A 21371-nucleotide genomic window follows, 5' to 3' on the forward strand; every position below is an offset into this window, starting at 1 on the left:
GAAACTAGAAGTGAGGCACGTTTTTCATGACCTTTACACTTTTCTGTTTTTTGAATTTGGAAAAGAACTGAACTTTAAAAGAAATCAAAAGTCAAACCGCGAACAATCAAATTTGAGAATTATTTTTTCAAGACCTATTTTAAAGTATTCACCACGTTCATGACTCTTAAAAAGGTCGATCAACATTTTTTTTTTTCGAAATTCCGCGAACTCAAAAAATTTCTGCGCACGCCATTGACAAAAAGTTGTCAGTTACTTGCAACTCTCGATCTGTCAGGTCAGTTGACCCATTTGACACTGAAAACGATTCATATCAATCCTTAAATTTTGTTTCATATTCACTATAGATTAACATAAGAAACAAAAACGTTTTATCTTTCTTTTTCGATAATTTCAAGGGTCAATCGAGAGCTAACTAGCTAGCAACTCGCTTTTCTCAGATGCATTTGTTATTTTTTCAAGTTTTAAAATACTAGCTTAAAATAATAGCCAAAAGATTATTTAATTTTAAACAATTTCTACCATCATTTGTCTCCTCTACCAACACTTTCGTTTTAAATTACTACTAGCGTGTAACTTGCCTCTCCGGTGCTTCAAACAGATTGATGAATGTGAAAATTGCTTTCATACAATATAAGAAAAAAAACAACGAAATTAAATGTAACCATGAGAATTGACGGTGGCATCAAACAACGCTTTCTATTGCCTTTTAAAAACCCTCGTAGTCAAGGTTCATAAACACTCAACTCCTAGTATCGAAATTATATGTTCTATCTTTCTTTGATACGGCAATAAAGTGTTTCTTTGTGAGTTTATGGTGCTGATATAGTTTCCTTAACCAGAACGAAACTACTCGGCTTTTCTTTTAGATCTCTACGGCGAGATTAGGACTCAATTTAGTAGAGGTCAATGATACCACTAATTCTGACCTTAGTTGACATACCGCACATATTGCGATCACTCATCTCATTGGCACCAATACAATACCGTTGACTTGTTCATACAGTCAACATTTGTTCATACGATCAGCCAACAACTATGTCTTGATCCCAAACAGATAAAAGACAGCTCCATTCATAATGTCATGAGGTGAATGAAATCTATTGGTTCATACTTAGGTTGGTTGCTCCTCATGAACAAGCTCTCAACAGAAATGTCAGATATGTCACTGCTCTAGGACAACGGAAACATACTTCTTATACCATTTGTTTAGAGCCAAAAATTAATCTGCTGATTTTATATAAGCCAACCAATTAACTATAAGAATACTTGTCATGAGTAGGAATAGGTGTTTTTTGTCACATGAAATTAAAACAATTCTTGAAGAATAAGTTCTCAAATATCACACCAGGCTAAAACAAACTATTTGCAGTGATCTACTCAACATCGGATGATCTATAAAGTTTAATAAACCAAATCAATCAAGCTTGAGGCAAATTCCACAAAGTTTGAAACAGTTTCATTGGCGTTCCCTAACTGAGAATGGCTATGCGACTCTCCGTCGATTCCTTTCTGGTTCGCACCCCTATAACCAACTCGCATACTAACATATCGAATACATCAGATACTGGATCTACGACTCCGATGACGAACTACTCCGTACCTTTTGTCATCTTGGACTCCCTGATTACTACCCTGGCAATATCGCCCAACTTCTCCTGTCTATTCCACATACTAGTACAACTCAAGAGTGATCCCATCATTAAAAACTGGCTCTACCTTTCGCTAGTTTTCACCACGTGTATCTCCAGTGTGCTCGGCATCCCCATCTACATGTTGACTAAGACTGTCGGCATCCCGCCCCTCTTTCAAGACGCACACCTTGACTACACTCTGTGTAGTTCCCTCATTGCAATCTACCTGTGTGCTTCTGGAGTTTTGCCTGCAATGCTTGGTTAGTAGAAGCGCAATACCGCATTTCAAGTATATTCTGGTTGGAAAATAAATTACGCGGTATAAAAAATCTACTGTTCTAAGACTAACCTCATTACTTTGTACAATATCGCTCTCAACCCTATGCACTGGTAGCCTGCAATTTTCGATAGTGCGCTAGGAGATACACACAAAAAAGGCGTTTCTGGGTAAAAACACGGAAAGCTGAAATAAATGTAACATAACTAATATAATAGTTTCTTTTCAGTGTGTCTCGCAATAGAGCAGACATATGTCATCCTGTACCCGAACAGATCACGCAACAGATCCCTCAGAACCACTAGACTACTCACACTAAGCTACATTGGAGTATCGTGGTCAGTGTGTGCAATTAATGCATCCATTCCCATATTCCACAGGGACAACAGACTCATTCAGCACGGACAGTTCACAAGATGCTACTATGAGGTTAACTACCACTACCATGCTACTACTAAAACGAAATATTTTTTAATTTGCGCAAATCAGGGAAATTTCAAACAATTTTATCATGGCAATTTTAACATTTTCAGACAAAGCTCCATTCATTGATTTCTGACAAGTGAGAGGAGAATGAAAATGTAAGCAGCCAAACGATTAAAGTTTTCAAAGGTGAAAATTTTATATTAGCAAAAATAAGGCTCCTGACCGAATTCAAATCATGAAGGCTACTTCAAGGTGAATCGTGTAAAATCAAACACATTGCATATGACTTATTTTATATTTCAAGCCATCAAATGATTCAGTGATTCTGTTAAACAAGTTGGTAACCTGAAAAAAAGTACGTTCCGATTTGATAAAGCTGGCTAATTGCAAATTTCATCACAGCAAAAATTCTTAAATCATGAGAAAACCAATGCTAAGGAAACTTTGCCGACAAAAATAAGCAGACAAAAGATTCCAAAAATTTTCATTTCCAAAATCTAAGGCTCCTGGCTGGACTCGACTCTCAGACTTTTGTCTTCCTAAGCATGTGCATTACAGCTACGTTATACGGTTTTAAACAGTTGTAGGAGCTTGATATGCCAATAAACAAACCTGATGAAGTCGATGATTAAATTTTTTACCGTGGGAAAAAGTCTTGTAACCGGTTGCAATAATCTAGCTAATCGCAAGGGTAACCAATCTACTTTTCCAAATTGTCCCCATAATAAGCCACTGTCGCCATGTTTCAGTATATCCTGACATGGAAATCCATAGTGCCCTACTTCATCTGCAGCTTCTATATGCCACTCACTCTGCTAGTGGGCCTCACAGCCACAATCTACAAGGGACTCGGCCAACTACAGAAGAGAAATGAGAGGTTTCCAGTTCTACAGCGCATGCTAGTATGTTTCAAGCTCTGTTTCTTTCAATAAACTTATAACAGATCTGATGTTGCAAAACGTTCGAAAATCTGAGAAAAAATATATAGCTTTTAACAAATTTATCGGACAACGTCTTAAATTTTTGAAATATTCTCAAAACTGCATTTGAACTGACAAAAGAGCAATGCAAAATGATTGCGATTTTTCGGAGAATTTCGTTAGTGCCTTATTTCAGGAGCACAATTGAAAAAACTTTTTCGTTCAACAACCATTCGCCATGCAACTTTTCAGAGCAAAAAAAAACCGATAAATGCCGAAAAAAAGGTAAACGCGAATTTTCAAACAAGTATTTCGATTTATTTTTTTACTTGAAGGCCAGACTTATTTCAGAAATTGAACACATTGCACCACTTTAGAGCTCTTTGATAATTCTTCCATAATAACGCTGAGTACACTTATGAAGCCAAATTCAGACACTTTTCCGCGCCATCTCCAATTTTATTCTTAGAGAGCTTCCGTTGCATTGTGTACATATCATTTGGTAAATGATTTATACTAGCACAACGAATTCACATTGATTGAGCGGAACGAGTTCATCCTATTTAACTATTACGCAGACACTCAGTACTCGACTTCAATAAAAACGAAAAAAAAAATGGCAAAAAACTGTAAGGAAATGTACAAGTTACATCAAGAAAAACGAACATGTAATATAGCACAAGTATTGCTTATGTAAATCAGAGGTTGAATCAATATCAGAGAAACTTTTTAGAGTGCCCGTCAATATCGCAGATCTTCGCGAAGTGTGGTGATTCTGTCTGCCTTTTGCTTAGTGACATGGATGCCATTAGCTGTGATGAGGACCATCGAAATATTCAATCCAGAATTCCCAGATAAAGTAAAAAACAACTTTTCCGGCAAAAAGCTGTTTAAAAAAATGTTTCTCATAAATTTCACATAACCTTTGAAAAATTGTCAATGAAGTCAAGGAGAATATGATCGATTTTTTCAAGAATATTTCTTCAAATTTGGAGTCTTCAAAAAACACCCTAAAGATGATCAAGTTTTTTATGATTGACACTTCTATCTCATCGAATAAATAACTCAAAAAAATTATAGGACAATTTTTTACTATTCACTTTTTTCGGTACAGATGCCAGGCTTTGTGTTGAACACGACTGTGCTTCTATGGCACCTGACTGTGTTATTCAACCCACTCTACATCTTGTACAAGGAGTACAGCAGTGGGAAATATAAGCCCAATAACGTCACCCTCAGCATCACACAGAGTCTAGGTTGGTAGATGGCCAGAGGGAGGGGCAACGATTACACTTCGACAGATATCGTGAAGCAATTGTGAACAAGACCGAAAACCACAAACACAATTTTAGCTATATTTAGTCTATTTAGTATACTATAGGAGTTTTATAGTTTTATGTAGATAAAATTGAAATAATTACATTCACCTAATTTTACATTGGGCGTCGATGTTTACCGACACAGAACATAGGTTTGCGATTGAATCAGGTGTCTAAGTACAAAAGATATCAAGTTAACTTTTCTATTCGAAACAAACTAATAAGTTTTATGCATGTAAATGCACTAAGCAGTCAATTATCTTGCATATTTCTGAATAGCATGACAGGAAATGTATGTAGTGCACTTCCGTTTTAGGCTCGAACGGAGCAAAAATTACGCACAAAACAAAAACACCGAAAAAGATCACAATTAACTGCTTGATAATGATAACAAAAAAAACATCAGAATCGGGAAGACATTCCCTTCGAAATTGGACAATCACCTCCTGCGTTGTAATTTTTACCTCCAGCAAACTTGGTCTCATCTGACGATTTAAAAATACTGTTTTTATTGATTCCTTTTTTGTTTGTCTTACCCATGAAACTCTTCCAGCTTTTCTTCTCTTGTTCTTTCGTTTCGTCCAACTCCTTCAGTTTTTGAACCCTGTTTTGATTTTTCTTCTTTTTCTTCTCTCTTTGCATTTCCATCATGCTCCGTTTTGACCTCTGTTTTATAAAATCTGATACTTGTTTCGGGTGTTTCAACCTACCAGTGGTGCATTTTTCAACAATTCCATACCCGTCAAATGATACAGTAACTGTCTGTTTGTCCCCAGACACCTCTTTGATGGTTGCCGCATTTAGCTTTCCATCTTTTGACCAAGGAGCGTAGCACTGCATTCCTGGCTCCCATTTGATTTCGTGGAACTGCAGGTGAAAATCTTCGTCTTCACCTTCTCCGCCGTATAAGGAGGATGGAACTTTATCGGCACTACCGTTGCTTTCATTTGTGTTGACGATTTTGGATTTTTTAGGTTGAAAACTATCTTCATCGTCAGAATAGTGGTGTTGTCCTCTTTTGGCTCCATTTGAAAAATCACTACCATCGTTGTTCTTGTGGTTCGAACTACTGGAGGCCTTGGTAGTGTCAATCAGTTCTTTAGTGAGGTTGATTACTTCCTCTAAGTCTGATTTGAGTTTGGTCAACTCGGGGTTTGAGGGGTCATTAGTGAGGGCAGCCTCCACCTGCTGTAATTGGAGACTGTATGTTGCCAAGTTGGCCTCTTCTTCGCTAAGCGACATTAGACCTGAAGTATGACAATACATTTCATCATTTTAATACGGTTCTCTCGAAGCCTCAACCAAACAATTGTTCAAAATGTATAATAAAAACAATGATAGTCCATTTCTTCTCACTTATCATCGGGCATTCCTACCACAATTGCTTATGCAAGAAAAATTAAAATAAAACCCAGATTAGTTTAAAAAGCAAAACCTTGAAACCTACGAAGGTTTTCTCTCGACGTCGAGAAACCTTCAACTTTTGCGCGGGAAAAAGTAGAAAACTTAACACGGACCTAAAATTCCTTCTCCTTTCGGGTTTAGAACAATACACTTAATTTTTTTTTTCGTTTCATGGCAGCTCTTTCGATGGTTTACTATGTAAGAGATGTAAGAGAAACAAAATCCCCAATTTATCTAACTTGTGGCCGTTATTCGCACTTTCTCATCACCACTTTCTCATCTCAAAACTTGGTTGCGCCGCACATTTTAAGCTCAAACTCAGTTTAGTTAAAACACAAGATTTAAGTATAAATTGACATCTAAAACATCATTTTTGCAATAAGTGAAACTTTTCAGATGGTGCATGAGTTATGACGCATTGCAAAATAAACAGCGTTGAAAAATAGTATCTATTTTATTTCATCGCTTTATTCAGAGTTGATTGTGATCAACCAATTTGTTCACGCACTTGCTCAGCATCTTGAAGACACTAACAGTCAGCTACCAGTTTACAGAATTAATAGGCGGGAAAAAATGGATGTCTAAATGGTGTGAGTTAGCCAAAACTGAAGTGGACCCCTCCGCCAGGGCCTCCGAAACTGGAGTGCCGATGACTTCTTCCGCTTCCAGCTCCAGGATGACCGCCCGGCACTAAAACAGACGGCAACAAATTATTCAGCACACTTTTCATGCTTCATTGAAAATCTCCGCTAAGCATCAATCCGCATCAATTGATTCTTCAGGTCATTTTGTTTTTCAAAAAATTTAGAATATTGGCTAAAAAGAGTCGAACTTTCAGTTTACTTGGGAAAAGAGCATGAATAAATATCTTGGCATCATTAATATTTTATAAGAACATAAGCTACACAGACGAAATTGCATCTATTCCATATTTCACAGTTCAATGACTTTTACATCCCATTATGACTACCAGACATCAAAAGGAAGATGTGCTCACTGAATTGGAACGCCTCCTGACCTCCACCTCCTCCCCCGAAGAACATCTGGAAAATTTGGCTGGGATCCACATCGTGGAACCCCCCTGGTCCATCCATGTCCTCCAAATCCTGCCCAGTGTCGTATCTGTGTCTCTTGTTCTGGTCACTCAGCACCGAGTATGCTTCCCCGATGTCCTTGAACTTACGCTCATGTTCTGCCTTCTCTTCCTCTGGATCTGCCTGGTGACGATCTTAACAGAATAGAGTGTTTAACAGAATAGATAGTGGGCACCATTTTTGCTCAAGCTTCAGTGTGATTGTTAATAAATTTGTTCATACAACTATAGCTTTAAAAAATGTCAATTTGCACTCAATTGTTCAACAAATGACAGTATTATCAGTATTATGATGAAAACCAGTCATTTTCTTCCAAAAACAAAGCCTCCAAAAATATGGAAACATTTGATTGATACCGAAGTGTCAATGCTAAAAAAACTCTAGATGACATACAGCAACGATGAACTCACCTGGATGATGTACGAGTGCAAGTTTCTTGTATGCCTTCTTGATCTCCTCTTCAGTGGCAGTTTTTTCCACTCCTAACAATTTGTAGTAGTCCTTCCGTTTGCTCTTTTTCAGTTCCAGCTTAGCTTCCTGTAGGTGTCGCTTGTTCGCTAAACAAAGTATCGGCTACATGTCACACTCGTCTCATAGTGTCGACCATACAACTGTACGACTGTTGATGTCATTCAAATTATATATTTCCCTACCCTCCCAGGCAGTGGCGTATTAAGGGGAGGGAGCTGACGCGTTCCTCCCTCCCCCTTCAGGGATTCGACCCCTACCGACCCAAAGGGTTCCCCCTTTGTACTATTTTGAGATATCCATTTTTGGCTGACTGACCTAAAAATTTTCTTAAGGCGCCTTTGGCGCCAAAATATACTAATTTTGAGGGAGGACGCGTACACAAAAAACGCTTTTTTTTCGCCTGTGCTTTAAAAAATTACCTGCTGCGCAGAAAACTTGGCCAATATAGGGTCTTTATAATGATTTGTGAGAGCTAAAAAAATGAATTTGGTCGACATAAAAAAAGGTTGACAAATTTTCAAAAGCCCCGAGAAATTCCTAGATACGCGTCTGCTCTCAGGAACACTAAGTATTACAAGAGTCCTAAAATATACTACCTTAGCTACTTATGAAGAACAGATATTTTGTTGCGAACCTCTGCATTGTCTTAGGATATCTCTAAGAAAAACATTTTAATTCTAAATTTCTTCATGCATAAATCATTCCCTCTCTTAGCCGCTCTGAAAAACCAATATCGCAAATGTATGCTCATTGAGTTGGTCTTCTGTTAATTAATATTTATCAAAAATTAAGAGTTGTAAAGGTAACGTGTTTCTTAATTTTTCAGATCTTAATAACTTATGCCCCAAGCAAATTTTTGTTTTTCTCGATAACTAGGGGCTAAAGCTGGATGTACGTGTGTGATGTTTTGGATTTGTTGTTCTGATCCGGGACCAAATGCGTTTTTTCAAAATTGAACTTCAAAAATGGGTGTATAAAAACAAAAAATTTGACCATTCCGAGGGCCACAACTTTATGTGTTTGGACGCCGCCGCTTATGCAGGAGAGCTTTTCCAAACGTTTTTTTTTTTCAATGAAACCAAAATCTGATTTGGGAGCATAGTTTTCGATAAAACCAAAAAAATTTAAATGGGTCAAATATTCCCCCCACAGACTTTTTCGAAGTGATGACAGGGCGAGAAAGTGAAAAGAGACTAGGAGTGTATGCAGGCACACATGGAAGTACGCGTTCATTCCACTGATATCCCGTTTTTTGAAAACCGGTAAAAATAGTTTTGAGAAAAGCTAAAATTTTTGCCACAAGTGAAAAAATCCAAATCGTCTCAAAAAAATTAAATAAAAAAACCCAATCACATTTATTTTCATGATTCCTGTTTTTCTCAAACAGGAATTAATGACATTGGAATTAGCAACGGAACTAACAATAAGATAGAGCTAACAATATTCAATTTTTCTACTTACTCGGATTGGGATTCTTTTTGTAGACGTGTTCGCAGTCTCTTACCGCCTCCTCGTACCTTCCGTCCTCCTGCAGCAGTGCTGCTCTCCTGATGAACGCCTTCTCATAGTTTTCGTCCAGCTGAATGGCTTTGTCGCAGTCCTTGATTGAGTCTTCAATTTTCTTCAACTAAAAAAACAGATTTTCAAAAAAAATACGGGCACGGACAGAAAATGCTAAGTGTCTCGCAATCAAAACTTGGCGATTCCATTCATTCCCTAATCTGTGATTGTGGAAGTAACGATGTGATGCATCTAAGTATTAAGGACAGGGTTAAGAGCGTTTTGTGACAGTTATAGAAAATTCGTTCGAATATTATGTTGTGATTAAGAACTGGCAAAAACTTATCAAATAAAACTGGCAAAAACTTCTTAATAAAGAGCATAATCATTGGGCATAATCAAATAAAGAGCATAATCATTAGGTATACGCAAAAGATAGAAAAAGTTTACCTCAACTCATTTAAGGTAGAAACTTTTTGAGGGGTAAGAAACTTTTCGAAAGCAACTAAGGAGAAGAAATTATTTCTAAATTCGAAAAAAACTATATCTACAAAAATTTGTCTCAAATGAAGGTCATTTTGAGGAAAATAAGTCAAAGACACCATGGCGCCGTTAAATAAGCATTCAAAATCATTTACCAAGCGTCAACTAAGCCGACAATACTTGAGGAGATTCCATTTGAACCTCAATCAAAATGAAGTCAAAGAAAAACTTGGGCTTTACAATTTGCAAGTCAGAAGTTTTTAGGCTCCAATCCTTTGAAACATTCTAGAACAGTCTATTTTCTTAATTTAAACGACGCAAAAACAAATGCAAAGCACTAGACAATCTCATTTAAACAAAAAAAAATCAGATAGAAACAAAATTTACGAAAACAAAACTAATTTTTTCTAGCTAACGGAACTTTTTCTTGCTATAATTTTCTCAACAAAAACATAGCCAGAAAAAGTTCTGTTCTTTGAAAGGTAAGCCAACAAACGATAGTCCGAGAATTCGAGATTTTCAGAAAAAATTCAAATTCCGCATATCTATAAAAGGTAGATACGATCGGGAATGAAACCCTAGATCTTATGTTCCGAAAGGTGCATAGACATTTGTGTCCTTAACAAAACAGTCCAAAATTATAAAATTGTACCAGACATTCATGTCCCAGACAAAATTTACGAAAATTTTTTGCTAAATTAATTTCTTTGACCTAGTGATCTTTAAGGTTTTGTTATTTTGAGGTTGTTTGATCGCTCTTTAATTAGATTCTATGCGTACCAATAAGCCCTAGAACAGTCAAAGTGAGACAAAACTTTCCAGATCAATTTGGAACTTAAAAGCGCACTTGGCCGAGCGACGAAGCCGTAAGTTTCTAGGTCAAATGGCCTGAAGTTCAAATCTCGGGTACGACAAAAAAAACTTTCGTAATTTGGTCAATATTTGAATTTGAAAAACCCAAAATTGGGTAAACTAAGGCAAAGTTGAAACGGGTTGACTTGATTGAGCCAAACGGGAAGAGGATGTGAAAAGCTTGACTACATTGACCATGTCAATTTGCCGTTTTCAAAACGGGTCTAGCTCCATTTTGAAAACTTCTGGGAAAAAGTTCAACTTGGAAAAATTATTGAAAATTATTGCTTCGCAATATCAACTTTGGAAAACAAATTGACTTTGAAATATAAATTGATGTTGCTGCTGCACCCTTTTAGGAAACTCAGAAGTTTATTTGGGTCGTAGACCGCAACTAATTCGTAAAAGTTTTTGTCACGTTTGACATAAAGAGGTTTTGTATAACGTGACACTCTTTGCCCGGCACTTCTTTCGATCAAGATTTCAGCGTTTTCATGTTCGTCCTGAAATTTTTCTATGAGTTTGAGAAATGATGGATGTTTGCCGTTGACGAGCTTAACGAAGTTGCTATTTCAACCTTCAACAGCATTGTTGGTTCTGGGTCGCCCGGTTATCTCACGCTGATGACAACTCCAGCTGTCAACGTCAAATCTGGGGTTTTGATGAGTTCCATTAGCCACCGAGAGCCGACCAACGTAATTGTCCTCAAAGTAATTGAAGATTGAGTGGGCTGTCTCAGGGCAAGTCTTCTGAAGAGTTTCAAAAGCTGGAAACATCACTTTCAGGCAGGAAAGCGATCGGTACTCAGCAGCATTCGGACATGCTCGCGGAATTCTAGATCTAGTCTGCAGTTGTTTGTATTCCCAGTAGACTGAATGTGACCCCAGACGCTTTGACTCAAATGGAAATAGCAGTATTGAAATTGTACAATTTTGGATATTGAATTGAACTCATTTTTGACCGCTCTTTCGAAATCAACGGTGGCTCGTTTGGAAAATTCAATGTCGAAGCAGCTCAAAAGTCAAAAACACGTTTTTTCTTTCTTGTCTGAAGGCAATGCATACACAATAGGAATCAGAATTCCCTCGAATGATGCGTGGATGGTGTATATCTGAAAAAACACACTTGGGGCGGTAGAAAAGAAGCCATCACAGATCCAATCATCAGCGCCACTGAGAAGATCGAGTCCTGGAAGAGTGGTGAAAAGCATTATTCGCTTGGTATCATTAGGTCCATAGTCAAAATGAAGGAAACGCTCGCCACTGTGTCACTTTCGGCAACTCTGGCAGTTCAAAATCAATTAAGGATTTGAGTTCCTGCATTCTGGGCCGTTTTTCCTGTTTAAATCGGTTAATCGTCCTCTGGTTGGCGGAGTAGCTCGGGATTATCGCTCTAGTCTCTCGTAGTGTTGATGTCTCTTTGGACGGAAAGAATTGCTTGACGTGGTGGTCCTGCACTTTCGTTTTTCAATATCGGCTGGATCGGGAAAATGACTGTGATCATTTATGATAGTGACGTTATCTTGGAAAGTGCGCACAGACGATTGCATTTAGATAAAACACATCGCCACGAAATTCAGGTGTCTGTTAGAATCCGATGTTTAAAGTATGCGTATGCATCATAAACTAGCATTTCGTTGTTCTTATTTGTCATAGGAATTTCCATTGTCAACACGAACTCGAGAGCAAAAACAATGAAATTATGATCTCTCGTGTCTACGTTTGGCAACATTAACAATCAAGCGATAATTGTGTAGGTATGTGTAAATGATTTGAGTCCTGTGTTAATTTTGTCTCTAATATGCTGCGCTAAGTAATTTCTGGACTAATTGCTCAGTTGCGTGGCCTTATCGATTGAATCCTTCCTATTGAGAGCTTATCAAAATAATCCGGTCATTAACTAGTGTTGCAATAGCCCGGACAATTTTGGGACAACTTTGTCTGGGAACCAAATGTCTTGGACACTTTTTGCCGGGACATAAATGTCTGGGACACAAATGTCCTGACATGGTTCCGAAAACCCCTGCTAAACCTCTAGACCAAGTGTGCGGGGCAAGAATGATTTTGAGGTTCCATAATAAAGCACGGTAAATTTCTTCCAGGTCTTTACAGCAAAATTGTCCCGCAGGGGATCGAACTTCAGAACTTATATTCAGAAGTCTATGTGATTTACCTCTAGAAAAAGTGAGAGGGGTCTGAAAATTGTTGAGGTTCCATAATAAAAATAAAGAAACACATACAGCTTGTGGTCCTCGAACAGTTTTTAATGAGTATACCTTACACCTAACTTGATAACTGTTCAAATTTATTAATTAAGGTAATTTTGAAATATATAACTATTTTTCGTTTCAATCCACTTAACAACCCCCCCCCCCTTAGAACTTATTAAAGATAATCTTGATCCTTTGAATTTTTTGTTAAAATATATGCATTTCAAAAACTTAAACAACTGATCCGTTTTTTATTTTTCTGGTTTAAAAAAAATAATAATAAATTCGTTTTCAAGAAAGGAACAGACTTGATTATTATTTATATAACTCAAAACAATAATAAAAAAAACGTACCATCTTGGAAGAGCACCAAAAAAGCCAGTTAGCTGCCTATTGAGTGGTGTAGTGAATGATTGCAAGAAGCTTCATTTCATTTTACTTTCTATCAAGGTGACTTTCTTTATTTGATATGCTACATAAAAATCAATTTTAGCAAAATTAACTGATGATGAAACACAACGCTTCGCAAACACTATCAAGAAGACGGCAAAAAGCAGCTCTATAAAGAGAAATATGAAAAATAATAAACAAGTCTCGAACTAAAAATAAGCCTCTAATTATGAAACCTTTGCTATGTGTCGGACTCGAACCTGGGACCTCGAGATTTGGAGTCTAACGTCCTTCCCTCTCAGCCTTGGCCACAGATACATCAGAGAACAAAAAATATGAAATTTCTAATTTTACAGATTGTGATTTAAGCGAAAGTACCGCCAAATTGGCCTTTTACTTTGCGAGTTAGGTTGGAAAAAAGTAGAGTCACGCTAATACACTACGCTTGTTAGTCTTAAAAAAACTAGCGTGTATCGCACCACCGCCATTAACTAAAGGGTTAGTAATTTCAACTTTTTTTAAAATCAAATTTATGTTTTCAGAACTTTTTTTTGATTTGGAGGCAAGATTCGCAATCACTGAAAATACCCTGAAAGCCCCCCATTACAAGGAAGGGGGCTTCAAATTTCAATTAAAATATGAAAATAAAAAATCACAAAAGACGTCATATCTCGAAAAAAAATCTATTATTCATTTTTGGAAGCGAGACTCGCGACACCCCAGAGTTCTCTGACAGCTTCCAACTTAAGTGTTGGGAATTTCGAAATTTGAAAAGAAAAATTGAATTTCAGTTTTCTGAGAATTTTTTTTTAAATCACAAAAAACGTCATATCTTGAAAGCTATGAGCATTTTAGCAGTCGCATTTGGAAAAAAGATTTGGATCATGAATTTTCTGAGAGTACCAGCGCAGTACCCAACTACAAGATTAAGAATTTCATATCTTTCGAATTTTTAAAAAATTTAAGAATCATAAAAAACGTCATATCTCTAAAACTACAAGAATTTGAGCAGTAATATTTGGAGGAAAGATTCGCAATCCTTGAGATTACTTTGACAGCACCCAACTACCTGGGTTCGGATTTCTAAGTTTTGTAAATTATTTTGTAAATTGAGTTTTCTGAAAAATTTTGAAAAATCGTCGTATCTCATACACTAAAGGGATTTTGGTATGCATAGTTGGAGACCAAATTCGCAACAGCCTGAGGAAATCTGACACTATTCCATTGTTGTGTTGCTAACTTTTAACTCGATTTAACACTAGATTTAAACTGGAAAATCGAAAAAAACTTCTTAAGCAATGCAATATACGATATAGCTTAATCACGCATAAATACGTTATGCCCTTATCTGTTGCAGAAAACGCTTAAACAAGGCAAGATACATGTCACACGCATTTAAATATAGTATAGAAGATTGTTACGTGGATACCAATTTTTTTTTGCATTTTTGGCACAAGTTATTCGCTCCAAGAAAAAGTTTTGACTCCTACAATTCACAAATGACACAGCGTCATTGGAAAACGTATTCAACTACTTCGATCATATTTTACCAGGATAATTTAAAAATTGTGTTCTACAATTTGTCTATAAAGTTATGCACACCCAGAAGGACGTCTTATTATGATACTTTATTGGCCTGCTTTAAGAACCTGCAATTACACTTACGGATAGTACAATCTCGCAATACGAATTCACGAATCATTCACGCAAGGAAACCGAAAGACTAGTACTAACAAAGACAATGAAAATGACTTTTTTCACTGTCCCTCCTCCACATTTAAATAAAAAACAAAAAATAGGGCCTTAAAGCTCGTTGAATTCAAAGAACAGCTAGCGTGTAACGCACCTGCGGTGCTTCGAAGTTTTAACAACTCATTAAAGCCGCATACATTGGAAATAAGATCTGAATCCTTTGAGTGTACTCTGACAGCACCAAATTACAGGGTTCGTAATTAGAAATTTTGCGAAGTTTTATTCAACTTTTTTAATACGAATTTTGAAAAACCAGAAAATTTTGCGAAGTTTTATGTAAGTTCTTTGAAAAAACTCAAAAAGAACTAGGAAACTCCACAACTTAGAAAATAAAAGAAATTGAGCAGTCGCATTTGGACGCAAGATTTGCAACTCCTGAGAGTACTCTTCCAGTACTCAACTATAACGTTAGGTCTCAAATTTTGAGAAACTTCCACGTCACACCTCAAAAACTACCAAGATTTGGGCAGTCTTAGTTCTGAAAGCACACAACTACAGGGTTGGGAATTTCAAATTTGTGAATTATCTTATAATTTCAGTTTTCTGAAAATTTCTGAAAAAAATCACAAAAACCGTCCTACCTCGTACACTGAAAAAATTTGAGCATTGTTAATTGGAAGCCAAATTCGCCACCCCTGAGATTACTCTGACAGCCCCTCAACTACAGGTTAGGAGTTTCAGATTTTGAAAAAAAAAGAAGTTTAATTTAGGATTTCGGAACATTTTTTTTTGAAAAAATGACAAAAAACGTCAAATCTGGAAAACTAAAAGGTTTTGAGCTGTCATATTTGGAGATAAAAGTCGCAACTCTTGAGAGTTTCCTGAGAGAGCCTCACTATAGAGATGGGAACTTCAAATTCAGTGAAACTTTTATATCTAAATTCTTAGAAAATTTTTTTCTATATCTAAGTTCTCGGAAAAAAATCCTTAAAAAATCATATGTCGAAAACTACAAAGATTTGAGCAGTCATATTCAGAGGCAAGATTCGCAACTCCCCCTGAGAGTACCCTCACAGTTTCCAATAATAGGATTTTCGAAGTTTTGGAAATTTTTTAAATCTAAATTTTTTTTTGAAAATTTTTGAAAAAGTCATAAAAACGTCATATCTCGAAAACTACAAGGATTTGAGAAGTGAGATTTGGAGGCAAGATTCGCAACCCCTGAGAGTACCCTGACAGGCAAGATTCACAAGCCATTTGAGCAGTCATATTTGGAGGCAGATTTGGCAATCCCTCATAGTACTCTGACAGCCCCCAATTGCAACTATAAGGGTTTGAGCAGTCATATTTGGAGACAATAGTCGCAACCTCTGAGACTTCCCTAGCAGAGCCTCACAATAGAGATGGGAACTTCAAACTTTGTAAAAATTTTTATATCTAAACTCTTGAAAATTTTTAACGACATAATAAACGTCACATCTCGGAAACTAAAAGCATTTGTGCAGTCGCATTTGGACGCAAGATTTGAAACTCCTGAAATTACCGTGACAGTACCCAACTACAGGGTTGAGATTACATATTTTTTTAAAAAATCAAATTTAAGTTTTCTGAAATTTTTTGAAAAAATCACCAACAAAGTTGTATCTCAAAAACTACAAGGATTTGAGCAGTCATATTTGGAGGCAAAATTCAAAACCCCTGAGAGTACCCTGACAGGCAAAATTCACAAGCCTGAGAGTTCCCTGACAGCGCCTCAATATAGAGATAGGATCTTCGAATTTTGTGAAGAGTTTTTGGTCCAAGTCCTTTGAAAAATTTGCGTTCAAACAGCTAAAATATGGCGAGATAGTGATACCAGCATCTAAATATATAAAAGATTCAGAAAACTAGATCAACAGGAAAATCTAAAAAGTAAAATCTATTTTCGCAACAAGAAGTCGTTAATATTTCTTTGCTCCTAAAATGCACTGATGCGGGATGAAATGAAACCTTCACAAATGGAACTTTACGGAAAATCACAATGTTTTCTAAACTGAATTAATGAAATGGCCACTTATGTCGGGTAAATTCCCTCCACACGTTCATTCAATTGAACTTGATGTCAGATTTGGCAGGGCAGTTTTCAGGAAAGGAAAAACTTCCAAAACACAATTTCGAAAAAAAAAGACTTTTCCTAAAGCCAACACGGCTTTCCTTAAAAACATAGAGAGCAACAGTTTATAAAGGGAAGCCATTAAAGCAATTGAACCAATAACTTCAGATTGGTAGTTTTTGAGAAAGTAATCTCCCAAAAATAATCCAAAATCTCAAACTCGTTAAATTTTCCAGTTTTCAAAAGTTTAATTACAAAGATAAGGGCGTAGCTGCTTCTGCAGGGAAAATCTAAGGGAAAAAGTACACCTAAATTTTCCATTGAAACCGTACCTGCGGCGCCACTAAAGCAGGGCAGATTCCCATAACATGTTTTGATCCAAAATTTCAGATAAGGGACTATTCCCAAGAACATAAAACTGTTCCTACAAAAATTAGGGAGTCCCTTTTTCTGTACGGAAAATTATCTCAACCTGTTCCTTCGATTGAACTCTGGATCTTCGTTCTGGCAGGGTAGTTTTTGAGAAAAAATGCCAAAAAAAACGGTCAATCATAAACATATTTGACTTTTTCAACAAAAATTAGGGAGTACTGGATTATACAGGGAAGAAGCTCTCAACCTGTTATTTTATTGAACCTTTAATCTCAGAGATGGTAAAGTAATTTCCAAAAAAAAACGGTCAAAGTTTCAAAAACGGTCAAAATTTATGGCCATCGTAAAATTGACTTTTACGATCGCCATAACTTTTTCCTCAAAAAAACATTAGGGCAAAGCAGCTAATGCCGGGAGTTTTCTAGATTGAACCTTTAATCTCAACATCTCAACTTTTCGAGTTGACTGACTGACCGTATAAAATCACGCTCGCTAACTCGTCACAAAAAAGCATATGTATAATAGTTAGAACAATCCCCAAAAAACTTGCCTCAAATTTATCAGTAAAAGCTTACTTTGCTCCCTGTCGTGGCTCGGTTGCAGTACAATTTGGCATTTGTGATTTTGTTGTGGGGATCGATTGATAGTGCTTCAGAGTAAATCTCATACGCTTTCTGGTAAGCCCCACGCTTGAAAGCTTCATTCCCTTCTTCTTTCATTTTGCTCAGCTTCTTTACTTTCTGGAACAAACATTTCCACATATAAGTCTGCACGCCAACAAAACACCCCTGATCATTACTATTTTGGTTTAGTTCTCATGTGTTTATAGGTCAACGTACAGCAACTTATTTCCAAGTCTAATCATATTCAAGATAAATAGATACTATATGCGGAGAGACATTTGACGGAAGCCGATGGCCCTTAATAAAAAATGTAGACTAACTTTGTGCGTTTCTCTTGACTTGGTGTGATCTGGCGCTAATCTCAACACTTCCGCGAGAAGTTTGATGGCTTTTTCCATATTGTCTTGATAATAATTGCAGAGAGCCAGCACAAAAATTGCATCTGCATTAGTTTCCTTTCGTACTACCTCCGAGGCTAGCTCGTTGGCATCTGTGAATTTTCCCAGCATAGCCAGACATTCAGCTCTTAGAACTTTATAAGATGTGTTACTGGGGGCGAACTTGGAGCATTGTTCGAAATAATACGCGGCAGTTCTGCAATCGTCAACTTCAATTGCCTTTCGAGCTTTAGCTTCATGTGCCGTCAACGCTGCTATCTGTTTGCCCTAAAGTCATACTTCCATCATCAGGGATGACAGACCAAATCCGTGAACACTTCGAACAGTTCCAATTATGTTACCATTCCTTGCTTCAAATATTTCAGTCATAACTCAAGACATCAAATGAAAAAGTTACTAACACACTCATCTAGCGTCCTTTTATCATCTGCTGATAGATTCGCATCCAGGTTCAACACTTTCTGTTCAATGTTTTGTGCTGCAGCAGCCTGCCCGAGAGCAATATGGCATTTAATTTCTCGGACATATCCCTTAAATCAAAATCCAATTGAATAAGTTTCATTTCAGATAAATGATCATTTTCGATACCTTATTTTTACCTTGATAAAATTAGAGTTGAGAGACGTGGACAATTTTGCATCTTCCAAAGCAGAAGTGTACTGGCCCAGCATCATGTAAGATGCACTGCGATTTCCAAAAAGGCTGAAGTTTTCTGGATCTAATCTGATGGCCTCGCTGTACGATTTTATTGCTGATTTGTAGTCTTTCTTCTTATGGAAATCATTGCCTTCTTGCTTTTTCTGCTCCGCGTCACTAAAAACGGTTTTTTTTGCATTAAAAACACTGCGCCCAACAATCGCATCATTTATTTTACCAAGGGAAAAACATAAACACAAATGCGAAACAAGAGTGAAGTTGATACAAAATTTATCACGCGGTAACTAGGTAGATGAAATTTGGGTAGACAACCACTGAACCGAAAAAATGACATTAAAAATTTGAGCTTAAAAAACGTTTCAAAGACCATCCACCCTCGCAACACGCATGTATTTAAGTTCTTCAAATCAGGTATAATAAGGCAACTAAACCGGTGAAATGTGGGTCGGGAAAAAAGAAGAGACAGCTGTCAGCGTTAAATTATAATTTAATTGAAACAATTTACGAAGCAATTTACGAAACAAATTTAGTCAGGAAAAAGTGACTTTCGAAACAGTCTTAACAACGCAAGATGAGGCAGCTAACCCGAAATCATATCAGACTAATTTTTTCCAGCCGACTGAACAAGTCGAGCAAAAACAACAAGAGATATTATAAAAATTGCAATGGTTTTAAAACCAACCTAACACAAAAGTCGAATAGAAAGTGAATTGAAAAGGTAGAAAGCTCAAAATGTTCCTGTTGGTTGAAATGACTGAAAAAACTGAAACTATTGCTTCGGTGATAAAATTGTTAACATAAAAAAGTTCACGTTCCAATTTGATAACGCTTACTTTGAATAACAGAAAGGCTTGCAATGTGTCGGATTTGGACCTCCGACATCGAGATTAGTAGTCTCACGTATCTGTGCCAAAAACTTTATCTGACTTTGAAATTTTTCTAGCACTAGGCACCAATGAAGCAGCTACAGGTGCAACACAGAGTCAAAGCTGAGCTTCGCTTCACTTCCGATACCACATAAAAATAGCATTGCAAGCTAGCAGACAGGAAGGGAGAGCCACTAAATCTAATGAAAACAGAAAAACTTAGAAGAAACCGAAAGTAAAAAAACTTTAAAATGCTGCCTGGAACGTTGTCCTATTTCTAGACAAGTTCTATATAAAACACGTCCAAAAACATATTCAATGACGTTTAAGGAAAATTCAAAAACAATTATTGAGCCAAAACAAAAGTGTTGTCATAAAAAACTTTCAACTATAATCTCTATTCAGATATTTTTGATATTTTGCACAATCCGGAAAAAAGCGTACAAATTACGGTTTCCTTGAAACACATTTGACGGCGTTTAAGGAAAATTCGAAAAGAATTATCCAGCGAAACTAAAATTGTTTTCATGAAAAAATTTGAATCAAAATATCTATTCTTAGATTTTTAACGTTTTGTGCGATCCAGAGGAACGCATAAAAATTACGATTCCCTCGAAACGACAATAAAATCAGGTTAGTAAGCCAAAAAAAATTAAGGAAAAACTATTTAAGCCGAAAAATTTTGTAAGCGAAAAAAAACAGGAAAGTATACGAAGTCAAGGTTAGTAGAATTACAAATTGCAGGAGTAAATGAAAACATAAAAAGCAACTACAATGAAAACAAAATAAGCAAAAACATATAACATGTGGCAACTGAGCCGACAAAATAAAAGCTGACAAAAAACGCCAATAAATATTTTGAAATTTAGAGTTTTTTGTGTCCCCACTGCACAACGTTAGAAGTTGGCAGCCAGCAAACAACCGACTTGTCTCAAATTTTAGAAAACTAGCGCTGAATGACTGCCAAACTCATATGAGCAAGGGAACCCCAATAGAAAGCAAAACACATAACAGTTGACCATAGTGACCCGTCATTTACCGGACTACGAAAGGACCACCAGAACATCAAGATTTGGAGGTTTGAGCCTTAATCAATCCATTGAAGCGTTTCGCAAAGCAGCCCATCAGACATGCGCCGTCTGGCAGCCACATCTTTTCTACCTCTCAAGATGAAAGGTGCACACGGATTTCCTCCACAGAATGAGTAGATTGCTAGAATCGTTCGCAGAACATTACTCGAGTTCTGAATATTCGCTAAACGTGGCAATGGTTATGGCTCCGCTGCTTTTACAAAGGTCTGACAAAACCAATCAAAAGGGGCAGAATTCAGAAGTCTTCAGAGACGTCTTGATTTGTGGGACAAAGGCGAGGTAGATCAATTGCTGAGAGTGTACAAAAACAATCCTGATTAAAGAAACAGAAGAAAAACAGAAATTAAAATGTTGCAATAACCTTCGTCAACCACATGAAACGAAGAAAAGCTGGCGCTGCTGTCGCAAAATTAATGGGTAGTCTTGGCAGAGGGGTTGAACAGTTACAGGAAGTGATCTAAGCATAAAAATAAAACGAAAACAGTGAAAGAGCATCTGCTAGACCTTCATCCAAGACAGCGCAGTATTCAGGTGGCCGCCCTTCGTTGACTGTCCAGAAAACGATCAGGTCTTTCAGCATGTGTTATTCGACAAGATAACC

General features: G+C 36.9%; 3 protein-coding genes across 5 annotated transcripts in view; 1 reads left to right on the plus strand and 2 right to left on the minus strand.

Annotated features, from left to right (window-relative positions):
- Positions 1 to 921: 921 nt before the first annotated feature.
- LOC134838949 (adenosine receptor A3-like) lies at positions 922 to 4688 on the plus strand. The gene is made up of 5 exons (XM_063854315.1): positions 922 to 1894; positions 2141 to 2340; positions 3087 to 3239; positions 3991 to 4116; positions 4372 to 4688. Exons 1-5 carry the CDS (start codon positions 1483 to 1485, stop codon positions 4519 to 4521), a joined length of 1041 nt encoding a protein of 346 aa, XP_063710385.1. The 5' UTR covers positions 922 to 1482; the 3' UTR covers positions 4522 to 4688.
- Positions 4689 to 4852: 164 nt separating this feature from the next.
- LOC134838950 (survival of motor neuron-related-splicing factor 30-like) overlaps positions 4853 to 21371 on the minus strand; it is a 131112-nt gene continuing 114593 nt past the window's right edge. Inside the window, exon 2 of the mRNA XM_063854316.1 lies at positions 4853 to 5823. Within this exon, the coding sequence (XP_063710386.1) occupies positions 4979 to 5818 (840 nt within the window). The 5' untranslated portion in view covers positions 5819 to 5823 and the 3' untranslated portion in view covers positions 4853 to 4978. The remainder of the gene's footprint in view (positions 5824 to 21371) is intronic.
- The window catches only part of LOC134838946 (dnaJ homolog subfamily C member 7-like), a 175496-nt gene continuing 160440 nt past the window's right edge, over positions 6316 to 21371 (minus strand). For 2 of the 3 annotated variants that reach the window (XM_063854310.1, XM_063854309.1), the window contains exons 3-10: positions 18756 to 18969; positions 18558 to 18686; positions 18079 to 18423; positions 17711 to 17875; positions 9007 to 9172; positions 7485 to 7631; positions 6978 to 7208; positions 6316 to 6670 (exon numbers count right to left, since the gene is read on the minus strand). In XM_063854310.1, the coding sequence (XP_063710380.1) occupies positions 6576 to 6670; positions 6978 to 7208; positions 7485 to 7631; positions 9007 to 9172; positions 17711 to 17875; positions 18079 to 18423; positions 18558 to 18686; positions 18756 to 18969 (1492 nt within the window). In that variant the 3' untranslated portion in view covers positions 6316 to 6575. The remainder of the gene's footprint in view (positions 6671 to 6977; positions 7209 to 7484; positions 7632 to 9006; positions 9173 to 17710; positions 17876 to 18078; positions 18424 to 18557; positions 18687 to 18755; positions 18970 to 21371) is intronic. The other variant, XM_063854311.1, reaches the window with a different exon arrangement.

The sequence above is a fragment of the Symsagittifera roscoffensis genome, chromosome 2 (assembly GCF_963678635.1).
Source record: "Symsagittifera roscoffensis chromosome 2, txSymRosc1.1, whole genome shotgun sequence".
Classification (NCBI taxonomy): Eukaryota; Metazoa; Xenacoelomorpha; order Acoela; family Convolutidae; genus Symsagittifera; species Symsagittifera roscoffensis.